Consider the following 22590-nt stretch of genomic DNA (forward strand, 5'->3'; position numbering starts at 1 on the left):
AGTAACCAGGCAACTGGCGAACACCTTAATTGGACTACATGACTGATTGTTTGGGGAAAGGGGTGGGTGGGGATTTCACTTTTAATTAGGTGAAAAGCGTGGGAACTTTCAGAGCCGGGTTTTCATCAGTTGTGCCAATATGATATCTCCAATAAAACTCTTCTTTGAGGAATCAGTCTGCCTCGGGAGTTCTGATTTCTACGGGGTTATTACTTGGAACGCTGACGCATCGCAACCCGGGGGACCGTTGCCTACAACCAGGATTTGCAGATCCGAAATATAACAGGACAGACAAGTGCTCTGCTTTTCCAAAAGGAATATTTTATTGACAAATTTCCCCCAGACCCATTACAGGAGAAACAACTGAGCCTCGTCCTGCAGCGGCCCGGTCGCATCAACGTCGATTTCTCCCTTTTATTTATTTTTTCCAAACGCAGGTGGGCTATCTCCCTCTCAAGAAACTACAATAACAAACCCCTCCCCTTAGCCTCTTCTGCCTCTCTTGAGTCAGGTTCTGAGCCAGGAATGGATTCAGCCAACAGCAACAAAAGGACGCAGGAAGAATTTCATCGCCCGCGTTTTTGAGTGTCAAAACTTGCTTCTCGGGTGACTAGAGAAAGAGAGAGAGGAAGGGTCTCCCAATCGTTCTTTCTGGGTGCTAAGTTGGTATCTATTGTGGGACATGCTGCTTCCCATCCTACTGGGCCTCTAAGGCACGGAAAAGCCTGGATCGCTTAGGGGTGCCTCTGCCTTCGAGCTACAAGGTGAGGAGAACGGCGCGTTCTCACCCTTCCCTCCAGGGATTAGGGTCTCCATGCGTAATCACCAAGAGCAGGCAAGGTGCGGTGCCATCCACGACCACCATGGGTTGCAGAAGCCATGGAGAGAATCCATCAAAATCTCAAAAACGTCGGACGGAAAGTTCCTGGAAGGAACAACGAGTGAAGAAAAGAACGGAATTTTGGGGCGCCCCGATAATCCCAGGGGTTCCCTCACAGCCTCCGGGACTTTCTAAGGCAAGACCCAAATCCAGAGGACAAAAAAGCAAATTCCCTACACTTGAAGGGAGAGAGAGAGAGAGAGAGAGACAGGGAAAGAAAAACAACATGCGTGCAACCGAGTATGTAGGCAACACGCTGAAATGAACGTCAAGAGCCACATGCAGTTTCTACGATAAGATGCCCCAACCTGTTTCGTTTCCTTCCCTTCCCTTCCTCACCCACAACCTTCTTCACACTTCGGAGATATAAAAAGATTATAAACGATTAAAGCAGGTGGTGACATAAGGCTTGCGTTTCAGCTCTGAGAGGTGGGAGGGGCCCCTAAATCGCGATACGAAAAAGCTGATGCGCTGTGGAAATCCCCCGTGTCGTCTCCACCCCCTGCAAATCCCCCCCAAAAAAATAAACTTTCTGAGATTTATTAAAGCTTGAGAGAAGCCCGGGCGGGGGCTAAGAGGAGATTCCTTTCTGGGAATTCCAGAAGAGAAGGGAAAGGAAGGGGGGGGGCTATCTTTAACCCCCCCCCCCTAAGTAAACTTGGTTTATCGATCTAAACAAGAGGTGGGACAAGGTTTCCAAAGCAGTCAACGGGGTCTCTTAACTGCCCCGAAAGGAAACGAGCTCGAATAACGGAAAGCTAGCTAGCTAGTTATACCAAGAAGATGGCGTTAAGGGTACATAGAGCGCTCGGCTGTTTTGCGTACAGCTTAAACGCCTCCTGAAACGACTCTTTTTTTCCCGTATTGCATAAAAAAATTCAAATTTCTGCTTGCAACTGGAGGAACAAAAGGGGGGGGGGGCAATGTCTACAAGCCTCTTGAAGCCTAAAAGAGCTGGGTCTATCTTTTGGGCTCAAACGGCCGAATCCTCCCCGCTGATTAACCCTTCCAACAGGAAGCGTAGGGCGGGGCTCCCTCGAGAAGCCTTTAGTGTAAAATAGGTATAAGTGTACAAAAAGCCATCTGTTCACTTTATTGGACCTGAAGATTCCAGCAGCGAAGAGGGATGTATGGATCTCTCTCTTCCAAGTGGGACCGCAATTCTCTTCTTTTTTTTTTTTTCCTTTTTTTTCTTTTCTTTTTTTTTCGTCTTGCGTGTTGGGAAGAGCAAAGGGTGGGGCTCCGGCAGCCATGCACCGCCACGCTTGTCGGGCTTAGAAAGGCGCGTTGTCCTGGGGTGGCTTGTCGCCAGCGGCCGTCGGCGAGTGGAGCTGGTTGCCGCCATCGTTATCTTTGCCACCCACAACTTTGGACTGAGTGAAAAAGAAAAACAAGTGTTAAGAATTAAGCCCTGGGGTTTTTGTTTTTGTTTTTTTGCTCCCCCCCTCCCCCATTTAAGTGCATTTTTCAAAATCTGACCTTTAATCTTGTTATCAACAACTCAATATCTGATACGCCTTCTTCCTATTTTCCCAGCCACAACACGCACCTGTGAGGTGGGTTGGGCTGAGAGAGTGTGATTTGGCCCAAAGTCACCTAGTCCAGGGGTGTCCAAACTTGGGAACTTTAAGACTTGTGGACTTCAACTCCCAGAATTCCCCAGCCAGCCATGCTGGCTGGGGAATTCTGGGAGTTGAAGTCCACAAGTCTTAAAGTTCCCAAGTTTGGACACCCCTGACCTAGTTGGTTATCATGCTTAAGACAGGACTAGAACTCCCAGTCTCCTAGTGACTGGCCCATAGTCACCCAGTTGGATTTAATGGCTAAGGCAGGATTAAAACTCCAGGTCTTGTGGTGATTGGTCCAAAGTCACCCAGCCAGCTTTCATACCTAAGGCGGGACTAGACCTCATTGTCTCCTGGGGATTGGCCCAAAGTCACCCAGCTGGCTTTCATGCCTAAGGCGGGACTAGAACTCACTGTCTCCTGGGGATTGGCCCAAAGTCACCCAATTGGCTTTCATGCCTAAAGTGAGATTACAATTCATGATCTCCCGTTTTCTAGCCTGGTGCCTTAACTACTAACTGGCTCTCCATTGCCTAGTAGTAGTAGTAGTAGTAGTAGTAGTAGTAGTAGTAGTAGTAGTAGTAGTAGTAGAAGAGGAGGAGGGGGGAGGAGGAGGAGGTGGTTCTCCCATGTTTGGAAGGAAAATTACCTTTATGGTTCCAACTCTGTCTTCGAAAGACTTGAAAGTTGCAGAATTCCTTGCAAAAGAAAAAAAGAACAGTTATGTAAAATAAAAAGAGAGTACTACAATTTTGCATTCTTTGTTCAGGCAGGCCATCTTGAGGCCTGCTTTCTCGCTATTTGAAAAACACTTCAGAACCCACTTCCCACAATTTATCACCTCCACAATTTGCTGAACTCTGGATAATTATGATGTGGAAAAACAAGGGAAGCTCCACAAAAGCATCCTTAAAAGCCACAATTCTCGGTTGAATGAGAAACACACACACTTTTTTTTTCAGAAAGAGAAAGATGTATTTACAACTACCAGGGAGGCGTGTGTAAAAAAACAATTATAGATGATTCAGAAATTTTAGGTTCCAGCTTTCTTAGAAAGCAGTTAAAAAGCAGGAATAGGAATAGGATAGGACAGAAAATAGAATAGAGTTAGAATTAGTAGAATAAAATAGCATAGCATAGCAAATAGTATGAAATAATAGAATAGGAATAGGAGTAGAATAGAATAGAATAAGGAAGGGAATGGAACAGTACAGAACGAGGAATAGAGTAGAGTAGAATAGAATAAGAAATAGAATAAAATAGAACAGAAGAGTGGAGTGGAGTGGAATAAAATAGAACAGAACAAAACAGAACAGAAGAATGGAGTAGAGCAGAATAGAATGGCTTAGCATAGAATATGAAATAATTAGAATAAAATAGAATAGAATAGAATACATACAAGTAACAAGTGGTAAATCATGATCACAATCCTAAAATACCATAATCATAAATCATAAGATACAACAGCGATAGTCAAAGTCCCCAAGTTTACAATAGCATGCACAAAAACTTGGTAACCGCCAAATGGCAAAGTCCCACCGCCAGCTGAGACTCCACAGGCTTATTTCCTGTTGACAAACTGGCTTTCCCACAATTTATTTCTTTGTTTGTTTGTTTTTAGAGAATTTATATGGCCTCCCACTCCCCTTCATTGACTCTAGGTGTCTTTGCAAACAAACAAACAAATAAATAAATAAATAAATAAAAATAAATAAATAAAAATAAATAAATAAATAAATAAATAAATAAATAAATAAATAAATAAATAATAAATAAATAAATAAATAAATAAATAAATAAATAAATAAATAAATAAATAAATAAATAAAGGCCATTTTGACAGACTGAACACGGAACCAACAAGCAAGAGGTGCCAAAAGTGTATTTTTCAAGCTGGGCAAGTGTAGGATGTGTGGACTTCAACTCCCAGGATTCTCCAGCCAGCACAGCTGGCTGGGAAATTCTGGGAGTTGAAGTCCACATGTCTTAGATGTATAAATACATTACTATTTCTTCAGCAGCTCCCATGCGGACCTTCCAGAAGACCAAGTGGTAGGCCACACAAATCATTGTTAATGTTCCATGCTGCTCTGAGCTCTTAAATGACCTACAACTGATCGTACCCACCCAAATGCCCCTCACCAACGTCGGTTTTGGGGGGAAAAAATGGGGCTTTTGCTACCTTACCTCATTGCCGGCATACTTATCGAATGACGGATGGAGTAACTGCTACTCGGAAGCATTAAGGGGAAAGGAAGGAAACGTTAGAAGCATTAAACCATGGATAGCGCCTCACTGCCCCTTGCCGCCCTCACAGGGCGTGAGTTGTGAGTCGCAACTCATTCTGGGGCCCTCTCAGCAGAGGATGGATCAGGAGAATTACAGATCAGCCCTCAACTTACGACCATTCATTTAGTGACCGTTCAAAGTTACGATGGCATCGGGGGGAAAAAAAGAGACTTTTTCTCACACTTACAACCGTTGCAGCATCCCCATGGTCATGTGATCCAAATCCGGCCGCTTTGCAAGTGGCTCGTATTTATGATGGTCGCAGGGATCCCCAAGATCACGTGATCCCCTTTGCTTCTGACAAGCAAAGTCCAGGGGGAAGCTGGATTCGCTTAACAACCGTGTTTACTAAATTGAACCATTGCAGGGATTCACTTAACAACTGCAGCAAGAAAAGATCATAAAATTGGGGGGGGGGGGAGAGACACTCCATTGCTTAGCAACAGAAATTTACAGTTTAATTGTGGTCGTAAGTGGAGGACTACCTGCATTTCAGAATAGTGACCTGGCTGAACCAGCGTTCCCATACAGATGATCCCTTTAACCAAGTCGAGGTTCCCCTCGCACAGATGTGCTAGTTGTTTCCGACTCTAGGGGGCGCTGCTCATCTCCATTTCAAAGCCGAAGAGCCAGCGCTATCTGAAGAAGTCTCCGTGGTCATGTGGCCAGCAGGACTAAACACCGAAGGCTCACGGAAATGTTGTTCCCTTCCCACCAAAGAGGTTCCTATTTTTCTACTTGCATGTTTGACATGGTTTCGAACTGCTAGATTGGCAGAAGCTGGGACAAGTAACGGGAGCTCACTCCATTACGCAGCGCTAGGGATTCGAACCGCCGATCTTTCTGACCGACAAGCTCAGCGTCTTACCCACTGAGCCACCGCGTCCTTCTAACCAAGCCTTACCTAAAAGAGTGTGAGAACGGATGGGCCCTGGCAGAATCCAACGGAAGCAGAAAGAGAGAAGGAGGAAAGAGAGAAAGTTAGGGGCACGTTGCAAGACCACCTCTTCCATATCCAAACCTCAGGCCTCAAACAATCCATCAAGAGTTGAATCTTAAAAGGAGAAGGAATTGTAGGAGGATGAAGCTCCAGCCCACCAAAATTGGGCCCCAGTTAGTGTCCATGCCACAGAGTGAGATTAAAGTTAGTTTCCGTCAATTAAGTCGCTGACCCATCTGAACGTCCGTGGCAGTTCTCAAAACAGCTCGATGAATTCAGTTGAGGATGCTGGAGAACATCTGCTCCCCACCCAACTAAACCAACAGGTCCACCAACATCTGCTACGGGGTCTGTAGGCCGTCTTCCCGTTGGGCTGCAGGTCAGAAATGGCTCATTCAATTGTCTGCGGAGATTCCCAATCACCCAGGTGTTTTTTGAAAGGTAACTGAACTTTATGGTTTTGCTAGAAGATGTTTCGTTTCTCGCCCGAGAAACTTCTTCAGTTCTAGATTCAAGCGTCCCCTCCCATTGCACAAATAAACCTCCAAGTGGCCTCAATGAGTCTCAGGAGTGCTAACGACCAGAAGACTACAAGGAATATACTGTATTTTTCAGAGTATAAGACGCACCTTTCCCCCCACCCCCAAAGAGGGTGAAAATCTGGGTGCTTCTACACTGAATGCAGCATTTTTGGCCTCCTGGAACCCCATCCCCTTTCCAAAAATGGCCACGCAGAGCCTTTAGGAGGCTTCCAGAGTGCTCCTGGGAGCTGGGGAGGGCAAATATGAGCGAAAAACGGGCCTTTTTTGTTCATTTTTGCCCCCCAGCCCCCAGGAGCATTCTACAAGCTTCCTAAAGGCTATGCATGCCCTTTGTTTTGACAAAAAACAGGCCATTTTGGGGAGGTCTGCAGAGTGCAAAAAAGGGTTTTTTAAAAAATTTGCCTCTTCAAAATCTTGGTCTATACTCTGAAAAATATGCTAAATCCTTCCATCTTCCACTATTCAATCAGAACAGAAGAAGCTCCTTGGAATGAGAAGCGAAATGCCTTCAAGAAAAAAAAAAGCAAAGTTGCCTTTTGAAAGAGAGCTCCTTTGGGACAAAAAATAACATGGATGATTGAGGACTTCCATAGACTAAGGGTTGCTTCTTTTCCATACGCAGCCAGTTCCAGGGGTCAAGCCGGACCTGTCTGCTTTTTGCCTATAGAGGTTTGCAATCATTCACAAAAGGCAACTGGGCTTCCATGGGTTTTGCTTGAAGGGGTTTCGCTTCTCACCCAAGAAGCTTCTTCAGTTCAGGATGGGAAGGGAAAAAAACCCAAGTCTATTTGTGTTTCGAACAGCACCTTTGGGCTCATTTAATTGCAAATTACAGAAGATTAGAGAAGATACGCCTTCTCCCGCAAGACTAAAATTATGCTTGAATGTACAATGAAAGAGCGCCTTGGCCTTTGGCTCCAGGCGTCACCGACCCACAGCTCAAGATAACAACGTGAATCGGCGTCTTCTGGCAGGAGAAACCCAGAGGATACGGCCAGGTGGCAAGGAAGCAGCAACTAGGAAAACCAGTTCTCCAAGAGAGAAACATTAGCAAACAAACCCGGGAATCTTTAACAAAGGCCAACATCACTCCAGGCGATTTTAGTGCACTTAATAAAATCGTTTTTTTTAAAACTGTTCCTCCTGTTCAGAAGAAGAGCAATTAGCAGTGGGGTTATTTATTTTATTTATTTGTTTATTTCTTCTTCTTCTTCTTCTTCTTCTTCTTCTTCTTCTTCTTCTTCTTCTTCTTCTTCTTCTTCTTCTTCTTCTTATTATTATTATTATTATTATTATTATTATTATTATTATTATTATTATTATTTATAAACAGCTCAAGGCAGTAAACATATTTAGTATTCCTTCTTCCTCCCTACAAGAACAGATACCCGGTGAGGGGAGAGTGATTGGCCTAAAAGTCATCCATCTGACTTTCATGCCATGGGTGGGACTAGAACTCACCGTCTCCTGGTGATTGGTCCAGAGTTACCCAGTTGCCTTGTGCCTGAGGCGGGACTAGAACTCACAATCCCCTGCTGATCGACCCAAAGTCACCCAGTCGACTTGTGTCTAAGGCAGGACTAGAACTCACCGTCCCCTAGGTCACCCAGCTTCAACTTTCACATTGAAGGTGGGACCAGAATTCATAGTCGCTTGGTGATTGGCCCAAACTCACCCATTTGCTTTTCATGCTGAAGCTGGACTAGAACTCACAGTCTCCTGGTTTGTAGCCTGCTGCCTTAACCACTAGACCAAAGGGATTCTTGCGTGCCTGAATCCAAAGGAAGTTCATTCTACAACTAACTCCCATTGGATCGAACCCAACTCAATTTAACTGCACTTTGAATGTAGACCAGCTGGTTTCTCCCGTCATCCCCAGCCAGGAGAGACGCTGGCTGAGCTGAGAGGGGGAAGACAGGAATAATACAAACACATCTGGATTGGACCGAACTAGAATAACCTGGTTTAGAAACTATAGGTAAAGGTAAAGATTCCCCTCGCACATACGTGCTAGTCGTTCCTGACTCTAGGGGGCTCTGCTCATCTCTGTTTCAAAGCCGAAGAGCCAGCGCTGTTAGAAGACGTCTCCGTGGTCATGTGGCCGGCATGACACAACGCTGAAGGCGCATGGAACGCAGTTCCCTTCCCACCAAAGGTCGTTCCTATTTTTCTACTTGCATTTTTACGTGCTTTCGAACTGCTAGGTTGGCAGAAGCTGGGACAAGGAACGGGAGCTCACTCTGTTACACGGCACTAGGGATTCGAACTGCCGACCCTTCTGATCGACAAGCTCAGCATCTTAGCCACTGAGCCACCATGTCCCTCTTATATAGAAATACACTATATTGCCAAAAGTATTCGCTCACAACTGAGTCTGATTATGTGGATGGGTGAGCAAATACTTTTGGCAATATAGTGTATATGTCCTTCTATATACTCTTATTTATACTCTTGTGTAGAAACTATGCTGAGCTGTCGGGTGACTTACACACCAAAGCCGTTCAGATTTCCCAGGCTTTCCCTGGTCTCCCCAATTCGGAATCACCTCCAGAACTGTTTACCCATTTACCCAAGCAGGGTCACAACTGCAGGCACACCAGGAAAGTAAAGGAACACACACACACACACAGAGAGAGTTTGGTGGGAGAAAGGCCAAAAAACCTCAAAAAGACCACACAGCAAAGACAAGCTGAGCAGAAATGACTTCTGCCCTTCAAAGAATGGAAGAAAAAACTCACCACAATACTTAAGCCTCTGATCACATAAGAAAAACTCGAAAATGGGGGCGGGTTAATCATTTGGAGTCTTTTGGCACCGCAAAATAACTGGAGATGCTTTGGTGGGAGGACCTGGGGGCTTGCCAGAGAAGCCAAAACCCCAACCCCCCAATGGTTAAAGAGGAGAACCAATAGCAACCAGCTGGCAATCTTTCTCAACCGTGGTAAGGTTAAAAAAAACTGTGTGTCAGGCCTGCAGCCGTCTTTTCCTTTGGATCTTTGGCCTGCCACACTTTCTATTATTCTACTATGCCTTTTTCTATTGTGGGAAAACGGGAGGGGGGATTGTACGGAGTTAGATGATATGTAGCCATAACAACATTCTTTCTAGAAAGCCAAGGTCATCCTTTGTCTCTGCACTGCATCTCTGCACCTGACCGGAACTGGATGGGTGGAAGCTGCCAGCATGGCAGGGTATGATTGGACCATGTGATGGACTTGTGGGCCAGGGGGGCGGGGGCAAGATCTTGAACTTTCAACTGGGTAGGGAAAACCGGGAAACTTTCAGATTCGGGATTTCCCAGATGTGCCAACATGGCTCTCTTCATAAATTGGAACTTTGAGCAATACTTTGCCTTGGACTCTGATTTAATTTTGGATGCTATTTGGAACCCTGACAATGTGCAGACTTCAGCTCCCAGAATCCCCTAGCTGGCATGTTGTCTGGGGCATTCTGGGCATTGAAGGCCACACATGACTAGCTGGGAAATTCTGGGGATTGAACTCGGCATTTGGTAAGGCTGTTAAGATTGAGAGGAAGAGAAAATGTTTCTTTTGATAAATTTGTTCTAGTTTTAATCGTGATTGTTAATCGGGTAAGTATTATCAATTTGGAAGACTTAACATTGTAGAGTCCTTGATGCTCTCTGAGCTTGGTGGTTTTCTTGCAGACATTTTATCACCCAATTAGGAAACATTATCAGTGCTAGAAGGGAGTGGGGTTTGTGGAGAGGAGAAGGGGGGGAGGATTGTGGGTCCTTAATACTCTCTGAGCTTGGTGGTTTTCTTGCAGACATTTAATCACCCAACTAGGAAACATTATCAGTGCTAGAAGGGAGTGGGGTTTGTGAAGAGGAGGAGGAGGAGAACTGTGGGTTCCTTGGTGTCGAGTTGGTCGTCTTTTAACAGACATTTCATGACCCAACGACGTAACATCATCAAATGCTAGTAAGTGGGAGTTTGCTATTAGTTTTACACATCCTCTCCACCAACCAGATAAGCAGGGATTGAACCCAGACAAACAATCAAGCAGGGAACAATAACCTAATCAAGAAACACTAAGGAGAAAACCCCACCCCTGCCAACAGTGCCAGAGCAAGCTGCTGTGTATAAACAGGGAACAAACCTCACTACTTTTTAGCACTGATGATGCTACGTAGCTGGGTCATGAAAGGTCTGCAAGAAAACAAGCAAGCTCAGAGAGCACCAAGGATCCCGTGATTCTCAACAGAAGAATATTCTACAAATATTCTTCTGTTGAGACTCAACATGAGTTCCTGGGGAGGCCAATAGGCCTTCAAAAACCATTTACAGGGAAGGAATGGCAGGGGGGCGGCGGTCCCCATCTCCTGCTTTTCAACACCCTACAGAGACCTGATTGGCCATAGGAGAAACCAATACTGTAATTGGATGGGCTGCGGTCCAATCAAGCAGCCCCGTCCTTACGTTTTAAAGCAGTGTTTCTCAACCATGGCAACTTTAAGAGGTGTGGACTTCAACTCCCAGAATTCCCCAGCCAGCCCTGCTGGCTGGGGGATTCTGGGAGTTGAAGTCCACACCTCTTAAAGTTGCAAGGAGGAAAAAGCCAGTTCTAAGGCCTTCCTCTGCCAAGGGAAGGGTTGGACAGGGCCCCCTCTAAAAACCCCACCAAGATCACCAACTCATGGACACTGTATTTTAATCGCTCCTTATGTCCCCCCCAAGAGCTTCCTCACAATCAGGCTTTTAATTCTACTCTGTTTCACGATTCCTAATCCTCCTAAGATTCACAGAATCCCGGTGGGCCTTTGTGGGTTTAGTAACCCAGCCAAGACCCACGCGTGTACGTTTAAGCGTCCCACCCTTCGCATAAAGGACGCACTGCTATTGACACTGTGAACAGTCTACAAGGCACGTCAACGCTTCCAGTCCTCACGTTCAGTGAACAAGCAATATCAGTTTGCACAGGAACCCTGGCGGGGTTAAAGGCCAGCGCCCAATTCTTTGAACGTGTTTGAGCCAAAGTGTAGATTTCGGAATGGATTGGGTGTCCGATGGCGGCCAGCGGAGTTGGCAGCAGAGTGAGACAGTGAGGAGGTTGGGGAGGAACAGGGGAAAGTCCTGGGGACTGAGAGAAGCTCAGACGGGGGCTTTGCATCGGAGGCAGAGAGGGAGCTAGGCAGCAGTGAGGCAGAGGAACAGCTGGAGCCTGTTCCCAGTGTGCGCATGCACAGAGCTGCCAGAAGACAAGAACAACTAAGAAAGCAGGGTCAACGTGGGAGTAAAGCCACACCTTGGAGGTGATTGGCCCCGCCCATAGGAAACAAAAGAGGAGCGAATGAGGAGGGGGCTTTTGCAGGAAACAATTTGTTCCTTCGGTCGTTTCAAGAGTGGAAAGTTCTGTTTGTGCCTATAAGAGACTCTGTGCCATGTTTTGCCTTGCCCTGCGTTTGCAAACCAGTTATTTGGCAGCTCTCCAAGCGAGATAAGGTTCGTGTGGATAAACATTCCTCTGAAAGGCTGTTTGCCAAGCCTTGTGGCCTGTGAATGAAAGGAATTCAGAGTTGTGCAAATAAAAGAGGTTTTGTCGGGACCAAGGCTTTGCTTCATGCTTTCAAAGGAAGCCTGGGTCAGAACAGAAAGGGAGGAAGGCGGCATATCGACACGCAAAGTGTAGGAGTGCACGCAGACCAACAAAATGGTATGGGCATTTTACATTTATGTGATCAGAGTACATCGCATGCGCTTACCACCCAGATAATCCCAGCCAGATGGGGAAAGGAGAGTTCCTGAAAAATCATGGTTTTGATGAGTGAAAGGTTCTTCTTTGCAGGTCCACAATTCTGTCACAACAAACACACAAGGCAGCTGCTCTATCTACTCGTTCATTTTACTTATCTAGTTATAGCCGATCGTTTTTGTTTTTTTTAGAAACCACTCAAAGTGGTAAACGGACACAATGCTACTTCCTCCTCCCAAAGTCACCCAGCTGAGTGGGACTAGAACTCACCATCTCCTAGTGATTGTCCCAAAGTCACCCAGATGGATTTAATGCCTAAGGTGGGACTAGAACTCACCATCTTCCGGCTTCTCTCCCAGTGCCTTAACCCCTAAATCAAACTGACTCTCATTAGTAAGAAAACCCCCAATGTGGGAAAGGTGTGGGGGATTATTGAAATTTCATATATTTGTGGGAAATCCCAATGCTAGAATTTGGCCACCTTCCTTCTCTCCACTTGGCTCAAAGGAATCCTCAACTCTGCAGCTTTTTAAGCCAAAAGTAATTTATATAAATTGTATTTCTGCATCCTAACTGTCCAATATCTTTTAAGAAGTCATTTGCCCAGGACGGCTGGAGTCCCTTCAACATTTAAGAACAGCAGTTTCAACGGGGAAGATGAATGTGTTCCCAAGCCTGCAGGTCCACCAAAGTCATCATTTTAATCTACGTCATCAGAATTATGTTACATAAACCCCGAAGTCTGAAGTATTAGCAACGGGTACGGTGTAAAGATATAAAGAAGGGCAGTTCTGAACACATTAACAATAACATGTTAATTTCTCCACAGCCCCTCATTTAGAACATCAGACGGGTTAAAAGGTGTTTTTAGAAAAAGGAAAATCAGGATGTTGATTAGATGTATGTAATAATCAGAATTTTAGGCCCAAAATAGGATGCCACTGAGTAACTGCTGTTCCAAGATCAATGCCAAGAACAACAGTGATTTTGTATTGGTCATGACGAAGTTAAGCACAATTTCATTGTAACCCTACCTAAAAGGTAAAGGTTCCCCTCGCACATGCATATTAGTTTTCCTGACTCTAGGGGGCGGTGCTCATCTCTGTTTCAAAGCCGAAGTGCCAGCGCTGTCCGAAGACGTCTCCGTGGTCATGTGGCCGGCATGACTAAATGCCGAAGGCGCACAGAACGCTGTTCCCTTCCCACCAAAGGTGGTCCCTATTTTTCTACTTGTGTTTTTTACGTGCTTTCGAACTGCTAGGTTGGCAGAAGCTGGGTCAAGTCACGGGAGCTCACTCCATTACAGGGCGCTAGGGATTTGAACTACCGAACTGCCGATCTGTCTGATCGACAAGCTCAGCGTCTTAGCCACTGAGCCACCCTACCTAGATGCTTATAAACGGTTATAATTACAGTATTTTTCAGACTGTAAGAGGCACTTTTTGTCTCCCAGAAGAGGGTGAAAATGTCTGCATGTCTTATAGACCAAATATTGCTGAAGCCCCACTGGCCACTTTTTGGTGTCTGCATGCCCCATTTTGTGGCCTTTTTCAGGCCTCTTTTTAGCCCGTTTTGGGGGCTTTTTGGGCCCATTTTTGAGACTTTTTTGGCCCTGTTTTTGAAAACAAATGGGCTGAAAAAAACCCTTTAAAGGGTCTGAAAAAAGCCTCAAAAAGGAGACAAAAAAGCCCCCAAAACAGGCCAAAATGCCTTGAAAAGGGGCCAAAAAAAAGTCTGAAAAATGGGTAGAAAAAAGACTGGGAAAGGTCCAAAAAAAGCCCCCCCAAAAGGCCTGAAAATACGGTGCTTAGAGGTCAAAAACCTTTTTTTGTTGTCTTCCACTTCTAAATTTAGGTGCGTCTTATAGTCGGGTGCGTCTTATTATCCAAAAAAATACGGTAAGTTTTCACTTCTTGGCATCCTTAACCAGAATGAGGGTCTTACTTAAGAAGTGGAATGACAATCACAGTCTCTAAGTGAATAAGTGACTACTTCTGACCACAATTTAATTCGGAGATGTTTCTCCACATGAGAAATCACAGGACAATGTTGCCTTGAACCCAGGCAGTTGCTCGAGTTCTGGTAGTCACTTGTGCAGTCCCATGACCATGCTGGGTCCAAACCCCTGCATTTCCTACTTCCCCACTGGCAAAACCCCGTGTGCGGCCGCAGCAAACCACCCGTTTGCTTAACGACCGTGGCAATCTCTTTAAGGGCCACGGGGCACGCCTTATGACCGTGCTTTCGCTTTACAACAGATGCAAAAGAGTTTGTCAAATCAGGTCGGGCCGTGCGATCAACCCCCTTTACGACCGTCGTAATTCACAACTGCGATGGGCAAGCGCCATTAGGGCTGCAACTCGAGGACTCCCTGTACAGCGTGGTCCAAAAGGTCCCTGTGCTGTGAATTGCAACCAGATATCAGCAAAAGTTTTGATTTCATGTTGAACAAGAATGTGTAGAGGCATAAGCCTAGCATCCCTACGCAGTCAAACGATTAAGTCCAATCCTCCGCTGACCTTATCTAATCTCAAGCAGATGCTAACCGTGAGATGAGAAGATTCCTGTGCATTGGCTCTTTAGCTATAAATCAACTTAATTGGACCTTGACATGTGGAGCTGATTTTTCCCACCTAACACTTGTCTCTGCCTACCTCTGTCTGTCTGGGAAGGAGTGGCAGAGTCAAAAGAGAAACTAGACCAGAATTCCTAAGTAGCCACAAGCAAACTAAGCCCAACCTCCCTTGAATGCCATTGGCTCTTAGGTAAAGGTTCCCCTCGCACATATGTGTTAGTCGTTCCTGACTCTACGGGGCGGTGCTCATCTCCGTTTCAAAGCCGAAGAGCCAGCACTGTCTGAAGGCGTCTCCGTGGTCATGACTAAATGCTGAAGGCGCACGGAACGCTGTTACCTTCCCACCAAAGGTGGTTTCTATTTTTCTACTTGCATTTTTACATGCTTTCGAACTGATAGGTTGGCAGAAACTGGGACAAGTAACGGGAGCTCACACTGTCGTGCGGCGCTACAGATTCGAACCACTGAAGTGTCGATTTTCTGATCGACAAGCTCAACCACCGAGTCACGCATCCCTATTGGCCCCTATTTAAACTCCCAGGTAGGTGCTAGTCTGCCCATGGGCATTTGAGCAATAAATCAGTTTAGTTGGACCTTCACGCCTGGACCTGATCTTTTGCACCGGACAAAAATTCTTTGGAAGAATTAGATCAAAAAGGAGGAAAAATAACTCAACCCCTTACCTCATGTCTCCAAGCTTCCGGCTGATCGCAGAGCCCACGTTGGAGAGAGCAGCTGAGGTTTTCTGGCCGGCCTGATACAGCGTTTCCTGGGTCTTCTTATAGCTAGAGAAAAACAAGAATGGTGAAGGGAGGCCGTCGTTAATTGAGAACGGTCTCTAAGGAGCAAAGGAAGACTCAGCTGGAGTTTTAAAAAAAAACAGGAGTTAGGGAAAGGAAGAGCCGTGTACGCATTCTGTACGTACACATTGGAGGCTTTGCAAAGCTTTGCAACTACCGCAGAGGGTGAAACAGGCTAGCAAACGGATTTAAAGCAAGGATGTGTCCCTTCTGTAGATGTGCTTCATTATGGCAGGATTTTGAGAGACGCTCAAGATACAGGCAGTCCTCACCTTACGACCAAGAGATCAGAATTTCCTTGGCTAAGCAGGGAGGCTGTTAAAATTGAGTCATGCCCAATTTGGTGACTTTTTTTGTTTTTGTTTTTTTTGTTAAGCAAATAGCTGCAGTTGTTAAGTGAACCATGCGTCATTAAACAGATCAGGCTTCCCCCCCCCGCCCCCCGAACGGTTAGAAGCCAGCTGGGAAGGTCGCAAACAACGTTCGCACAACTCTGGAAGGCTGCAACCATTGAAAATGTTACCGCCTGAATTTTGAACACATGACAGTGGGGGAATGCCGTGACGGTCATAAGTGCGAGGAACGGTTGCAGGACACTTTTTCCAGCGCCGTTCACGTCAAACAGTCCCTAAACGAATGGTCGTAAGTTAAGGATTACCTGTACTTCAGCAAGGCTACGAAGCCTCTCTGTCTGCTACCTGATAATGGGTGAAATTAACACTCTTTATTCGGCTGTTTATTGTCAAATTGTTTCTTCTTCTTTTTGCATTGTTTAAGGAGATCAAAAAGAAGGGGGGAAAGCACATATTAACATTATTGGTATCTGCCTATCATCAACTCAGCTTATCATCCATATGCTTTTCAAATTACCATATTTTTCGGAGTATAAGACGCACCAAGATTTTGAAGAGGCAAATTTTTTAAAAAAGTTTTTGCATTCTGCAGACCTCCCCAAAACTGCCCTTTTTCGTGAAAATGGGGCGTTTTCTTATCCCCCTCCCCCAAAAAGGGTATGTATAGCCTTTAGGAGGCTTATAGAGTGCTCCTGGGGGTTGGGGGGGCAAAAATGTCCTGTTTTTCGCTCATTTCTGCCCTCCCCAGACCCCAGGAGCACTCTGAAAGCTCCTAAAGCAGGGGTGTCCAAACTTGGGAACTTTTAAGACTTGTGGACTTCAACTCCCAGAATTCCCCAGCCAGCATGGCTGGCTGGGGAATTCTGGGAGTTGAAGTCCACAAGTCTTAAAGTTCCCAAGTTTGGACACCCCTGTCCTAAAGGCTATGTATGGGCATTTTGTTGAAGGGGTCGGGATTTCGGGAGGCCAAAAATGCTGTTTTCAGTGTATAAGACACACCCAGATTTTCAGCCACTTTTTTGAGGGAAAAATGTGCCTCTTATACTCCGAAAAATACGGCAGCTACCATATCCGAGTTGCAAAAATGGAATAGTGTCGTGGCCTAGAGGTGGAGCTCTTGCCTCACAATCAAGATGCTGTGAGTTCGATCCTAGGTAGAGCAGATATTTCTCTCTCTGGGCACAATGAGAATGTTTCTGCTGAACAAAACTCCGCACTGGCAACAGGAAGGGCATCCGGCCAGAAAACACTCTACTAGTTGCCCAGACCCACTCCCTGCAAGGGATTTATGGGGTCATTAAAAAATGATGACGATTCGAGTTGCAAAAATCCAAACCACGTTGAAGATAACTTGGTCTTTTGCACTTGTATCACTAATAACAAGAGAATAACAGAGTTGGAAGGGACCTTGGAGGTCTTCTAGCCCAACCCCCTGCTCAAGCGGGAGACCCTAATACAATTTTAATCAAATGGTTGTCCAGTGTCTTCTTAAAAACTTCCAGTGTTGGGGCATTCACAACTTCTGGAGGTAAATTCTGTTCCACTGGTTAATTGTTCTCACTGTCAGGAAATTTCTCCTCAGTTCTAAGTTGCTTCTCTCCTTGATTAGTTTCCACCCATTGCTTCTTGTTCTACCCTCAGGTGCCTTGGAGAATAGCTTGACTCCCTCTTCTTTGGGGCAACCCCTGAGATATTGGAAGACTGCTATCATGTCTCCCCTAGTCCTTCTTTTCATCAAACTAGACATACCTAGTTCCTGCAACCGTTCTTCATATGTTTTAGTCTCCAGTCCCCTAATCATCTTTGTTGCTCTTCTCTGCACTCTTTCTAGAGTCTCCACATCTTTTCTACATCGTGGTGACCAGAACTAAATGCAGTATTCCAAGTGTGGCCTTACCAAGGCCTTATAAAGTGATATTAACCCTTCACCTGATCTTGATTCTATCCCTCTGTTGATGCAGCCTAGAACTGTGTTGGCTTTTTTGGCAGCTGCTGCACACGGCTGGCTCCTATTTAAATGGTTGTCCACTAGGACTCCAAGATCCCTTTCACAGTTACTCCTATTGAGCAAGGATTTACATACTCAGGAAGGGAAAGGCTTCCTGTCAAGACACCATCAAAAATTGCAGTTTTCAACAGTGGAAGCAGCTTCTCAAGGCCTCAGCTACCCATTCTGAGATTCCTCCAACAGTTGGAAGCTACCGAGATTGTTAATCTTGGCTTGACTTTTTTTCCCCTCTGATCACAAGATTCCCAAATGAACGGAGGAAATCGCTCACATCCGCAATCCTTGTCAGCACAAAACTTAGCTGCACCGAAAGCCGGATGCTGTGGAATCTCCATACCCTGCTTGGTATTTTGTGGAGAAAGACAGAAATGGCAAGATGGAGTTGTCCAAAATAACCCAAGAATTCAGGAGTGGGCTTCCAAAATTTTAGCAAAGGGTTCGGTCGCTTGGCGGGCGTGGCCATGGTGGGCATGGCCTACTCGGCCTCCTGCACCATGGCGGGGCGGGGCATTTTCACCCTCCCCAGGCTCTGGAGGCTTTTCTTGAACCTCCAGGAGGGCGAAAACGGGAGGCTCCGGAAGCTGTAAACAGGCCCCTTTCCAGACTTCCGGAACTTCCGGGAGACCTATTTTTCCCCCTTCCAGAGTCTCCACGCAGGCCCTGCACATACCTAGCATCCAAAATGGGCAGCGTGGAAGCTCCGGGAAGGGGAGAGGGGTGGGCAGGGCCAGCCAGTCCTTGCAACTACCGGTTCTGCGAACCAGATGTAAAATTAGCATCCAGTTCGCCCGAACTGGCTGAACCCCACCCCTGCATGAATTGCAACTGCAGTGCAATTGGCCAATCTGGAAATGCTACTACAGGTAGTCCTCAACTTACAACCACAGTGGGGCCCATGATTATGAGTGATGCAGGACATCCAGCCCAGGAAGCAAAAAATTAAAGTGCCTGAATTGAAGGAATGGGGTGGTAGAACCTGGGTCCCAATCTCAATCAATACCTAACAGAGCTGGAAGGGGCTCGGGAGGTCTTCTAGTCCAACCCCCCTGCTCAAGCAGCAGGCCTATACCATTTCATACAAGTGGGTATCCAGTCTATTTTTAAAAGCCTCCAGTGATGGAGTACCCACGGTGTCTGGAGGCAAGCTTTCCCACTGGTTAATTAACCTCCCTGTTAGGAAGTTTCTCCTTAATTCCAGGTTGCTTCTCTCCTTTGGTTAGTTTCCATCCATTGTTTCTCATCTTGCCTTCTGGTGCTTTGGAAAATAGGTTGACCCCCTCTTCTCTGTGGCAGCCCCTCAAATACTGGAATCCTGCTATCATGTCACTCCCTAGTCTTTATCTATCTATCTATCTATCTATCTATCTATCTATCTATCTATCTATCTATCTATCTATCTATCTTATCTATCTATCTTATCTATCTATCTATCTATCATCTATCTATCTATCTATCTATCTATCTATCTATCTATCTATCATCTATCTATCTATCTATCTTATCTATCTATCTTATCTATCTTATCTATCTATCTATCTATCTATCTTATCTATCTATCTTATCTATCTATCTATCTATCTTATCTATCTATCTTATCTATCTATCTTATCTATCTTATCTATCTATCTATCTTATCTATCTATCTTATCTATCTATCTATCTATCTTATCTATCTATCTTATCTATCTATCTTATCTATCTATCATCTATCTCATCTATCTATCTATCTATCTATCATCTATCTATCTATCTATCATCTTTCTTTCTCCTTATCTAGCTATCTCTTTCTCTCTCTCTCTGTCTCTATCTTTCTATCTTTCCTTCTCTCTATCTCTATCTATCTTTATCTCTATCTCTCTATCTAAACACAAGCACACACAGACACAGTTGGAAGCATCTGGAAAAAAGGCAAACTGTAATTCTGGCAATTAAATGATTATAAATAAATCACCGAGGGACACTTGGAAAAGCAGTCTGCAAATAGACATCGCAAGTCGTCCTTTTCCTGAGGGGGAATCACAAGAAGCTGTTATTGTATTAATTCTTTTCTCCTACTTGAAAGCACAAAACCAACTCTGGTGCACCATTCATTTATAGCAGGGTTTCTCAATGTTGCCTGCTTGAGGATGGGTGGACTAACTCCCAGAATTTCCCTGCCAGCTGGCGGGTGAAAAATAGTCACAAGTTACTTTTTTTAGTGCCACTGTAACTTTGAACGGTCACTAAGTGAACCTTTGTAAGTCGAGGACTACTTGTCTAGGAAAATATTTGTAGCTCTGGGTTGAAATGAGGGCTCCTTGGTGCTCTGTGAGCTTGGTTGTTTTCTTGCAGATGTTTTCGTAACCCAACTAGGGAACATCATCAGTGCTAGAAGAGAGTGGGGCTTACAGGGAGGAGGAGGAGGAGGAGGAGGAGGAGGAGGAGGAGGAGGAGGAGGAGGAGGAGGAGGAGGAGGAGGAGGAGGAGGAGGAGGAGGAGGAGGAGGAGGAGGAGGAGGAAGAAGAAGATGATTGTGGGCTCCTTGGTGCTCTGTGAGCTTGGTTGTTTTCTTGCAGATGTTTTCGTAACCCAACTAGGGAACATCATCAGTGCTAGAAGAGAGTGGGGCTTACAGGGAGGAGGAGGAGGAGGAGGAGGAGGAGGAGGAGGAGGAGGAGGAGGAGGAGGAGGAGGAGGAGGAGGAGGAGGAGGAGGAGGAGGAGGAGGAAGAAGAAGATGATTGTGGGCTCCTTGGTGCTCTCTGAGCTTGGTTTTCTTGCAAATGTTTCATGACCCAACTAGGGAACATCATCAGCGCTAGAAAGGAATGGGAGAGGAGGAGGAGGAGGACTCTGGGGTCCTGGATGCTCTCTGAATTTGGTTGTTTCCTTGTAGACATTTCATGACCCAGCTAGGTAACATCATCAGTGCTCGTAGCCAATGCTAGTAGGATAAAAGAACCATCTTGCTATCAATCTCCCCAGGAAAAGCATCAGCCAAACAGCCCGAAACTCCAAGAAAAGTTCAGCTCCCCATTTCTTAACCCTTTCGCCTTATATTACACAGCACCCGGGAAGCATTTCCAGCAAAGGGACCAAGCAGGAAAGGAATTAGTGCAAGGAAGGAAAAGTTAATGGTGGTCTTACACAGGTGGTGTGCGTGCGTGCGTGTTTTACGCAGAAGGTTAAGAGACTCACGCTTCTGATTGGGTTAATTTGTCATTCCAGTCCTCCAGAGTATTGCTGGCCGAAACATATCTATAAATACAACAGGTTAGAGAACACCTCTTTCATTTGTTCATACAATTTTACTCATCTGTTAGGAGGGAAGAGGCCTTTCCCCCCCCCCTTCACATCTGGAACAGGGCTCTGGAAACTGGGCCACTTTTAAGACTTGTGGACTTCAACTCCCAGAATTCCTCAGCCAGCCTAGCTAGGCTGGCTGAGGAATTCTGGGAGTTGAAGTCCACAACTCTTAAAGTTGGTGTTAGGCTGGCAGCCATCTTTCTTTTGGATGCTATTTGGAACCCTGGCAGTTGGCAGCTTTCGAGACCTCGTCGTGCAAGATGGAACCATAGAACCATAGAGCTAGAAGGGACCTCAGAGGTCTTCTAGTCTAGCCCAACCTTATGTCATCCCGTCCAATCGTTCCTTGAAAACCTCCAGCGACGGGAGCACCCACAAGCTGTTTTCAATCATCGGGTTGTTAATTCGTACCTGCTGGGCCAACACCACTCAGCCCCTCTCCCCCCTTTCTAAGTCAAAGGGCATATCTTCTTGCAACCAGTTGGTCTCCTTTCCCCTTGTTGTGGCCTGCCAACAGCTAGTAGAGCTGGCAGCAGATTTGGACGGTGAGGAGGTTGGGGAGGAACCTGGGCCAGTCCTGGAGTCTGGGGAAGGCTCTGAGGAGGGCTCTGTGTCGGAGGCAGAGAGGGGGCCAGGGCCGTCTGACAGTTCTCAGCTGCCTTCGGAGTCGGACACTGGTGAGGCAGAAGAACAGCTGGAGCCTGTTCCCAGTCTGCGCATGTGCAGAGTTTCCAGACGAAGGGAACAGCTAAGGAACAAGGGTCAATTTGGGAGTAAGGCCGCAGGTGGACGGTGAATGGCCCCTCCCATAGGGAATAAAAGAAGAGCAACAGGGGAGTGGAGCTTGCAGGAGACCATTAGTTCATTCCTGCATTCTTGCCAAGTATTGCGGCGTCTGAAAGATATCGCCTTGGCCAGGTCGGTGATTGTGAACTATCTTGAAAGACTGTCGGAGAGTGAAGACTTTGCTGGAGAGGAATTCACTGTTAATTAAATAAAAGGGATTTATCAGGACGAGAACAAGGATTTGTGCTGCTGGGGAAGCCTCGGTCAGAACGCCCCTGGCGTATTTCCCAGCATTCATTGCCCTGCGGCTAGAGAAACTATTGGCTTGTCCGATAGATGACGTTATCACCAGAATAACCCAATAACAGAATGACAGGGTTGGAAGGGACCTTGGAGGTCTTCTAGTCCAACCCCCTGCTCAAGCAGGAGACCCTACACAGAATTACAGAATAACAGAGTTGGAAGGGACCTTGGAGGTCTTCTAGTCCAACCCCCTGCTCAAGCAGAAGACCCTACACAGAATTACAGAATAATAGAGTTGGAAGGGACCTTGGAGGTCTTCTAGTCCAACCCCCTGCTCAAGCAGGAGACCCTACACCAGTGATGGTGAACCTTTTTCGCCTCGGGTGCCAAAAGCACATACGTGCGCGCTATCACACGAACTTGAGTGCCCACCCACATAACTTAATGTCCCCCCTCACCTGTGTGGACCGTGCATTTTTGCACACGGCTTCCTCGCCACTCCCTGCTCTGGCTGCTTCCCCTTGGATAACACCCAGTGAGGGGAGAAGTTGCTCTGCCACTAACGGGCAGAGATTGGGGTGGGGGTGGGGGGATGCTCAAGTGTGCTCCT

At 46.1% G+C, this 22590-nt stretch overlaps 1 protein-coding gene across 3 annotated transcripts in view; it reads right to left on the reverse strand.

The window, feature by feature from the left end:
* Window positions 1–301: 301 nt before the first annotated feature.
* The window catches only part of TPD52L2 (TPD52 like 2), a 43789-nt gene continuing 21500 nt past the window's right edge, over window positions 302–22590 (reverse strand). For 2 of the 3 annotated variants that reach the window (XM_081949824.1, XM_081949823.1), the window contains exons 4-7: window positions 20844–20903; window positions 15190–15291; window positions 3095–3143; window positions 302–2253 (exon numbers count right to left, since the gene is read on the reverse strand). In XM_081949824.1, coding sequence (XP_081805950.1) covers window positions 2155–2253; window positions 3095–3143; window positions 15190–15291; window positions 20844–20903 — 310 coding nt within the window. In that variant the 3' untranslated portion in view covers window positions 302–2154. The remainder of the gene's footprint in view (window positions 2254–3094; window positions 3144–15189; window positions 15292–20843; window positions 20904–22590) is intronic. The other variant, XM_081949825.1, reaches the window with a different exon arrangement.

The sequence above is a fragment of the Natrix helvetica genome, assembly GCF_964273705.1.
Source record: "Natrix helvetica genome assembly, chromosome: 3".
NCBI classification, from domain to species: Eukaryota; Metazoa; Chordata; class Lepidosauria; order Squamata; family Natricidae; genus Natrix; species Natrix helvetica.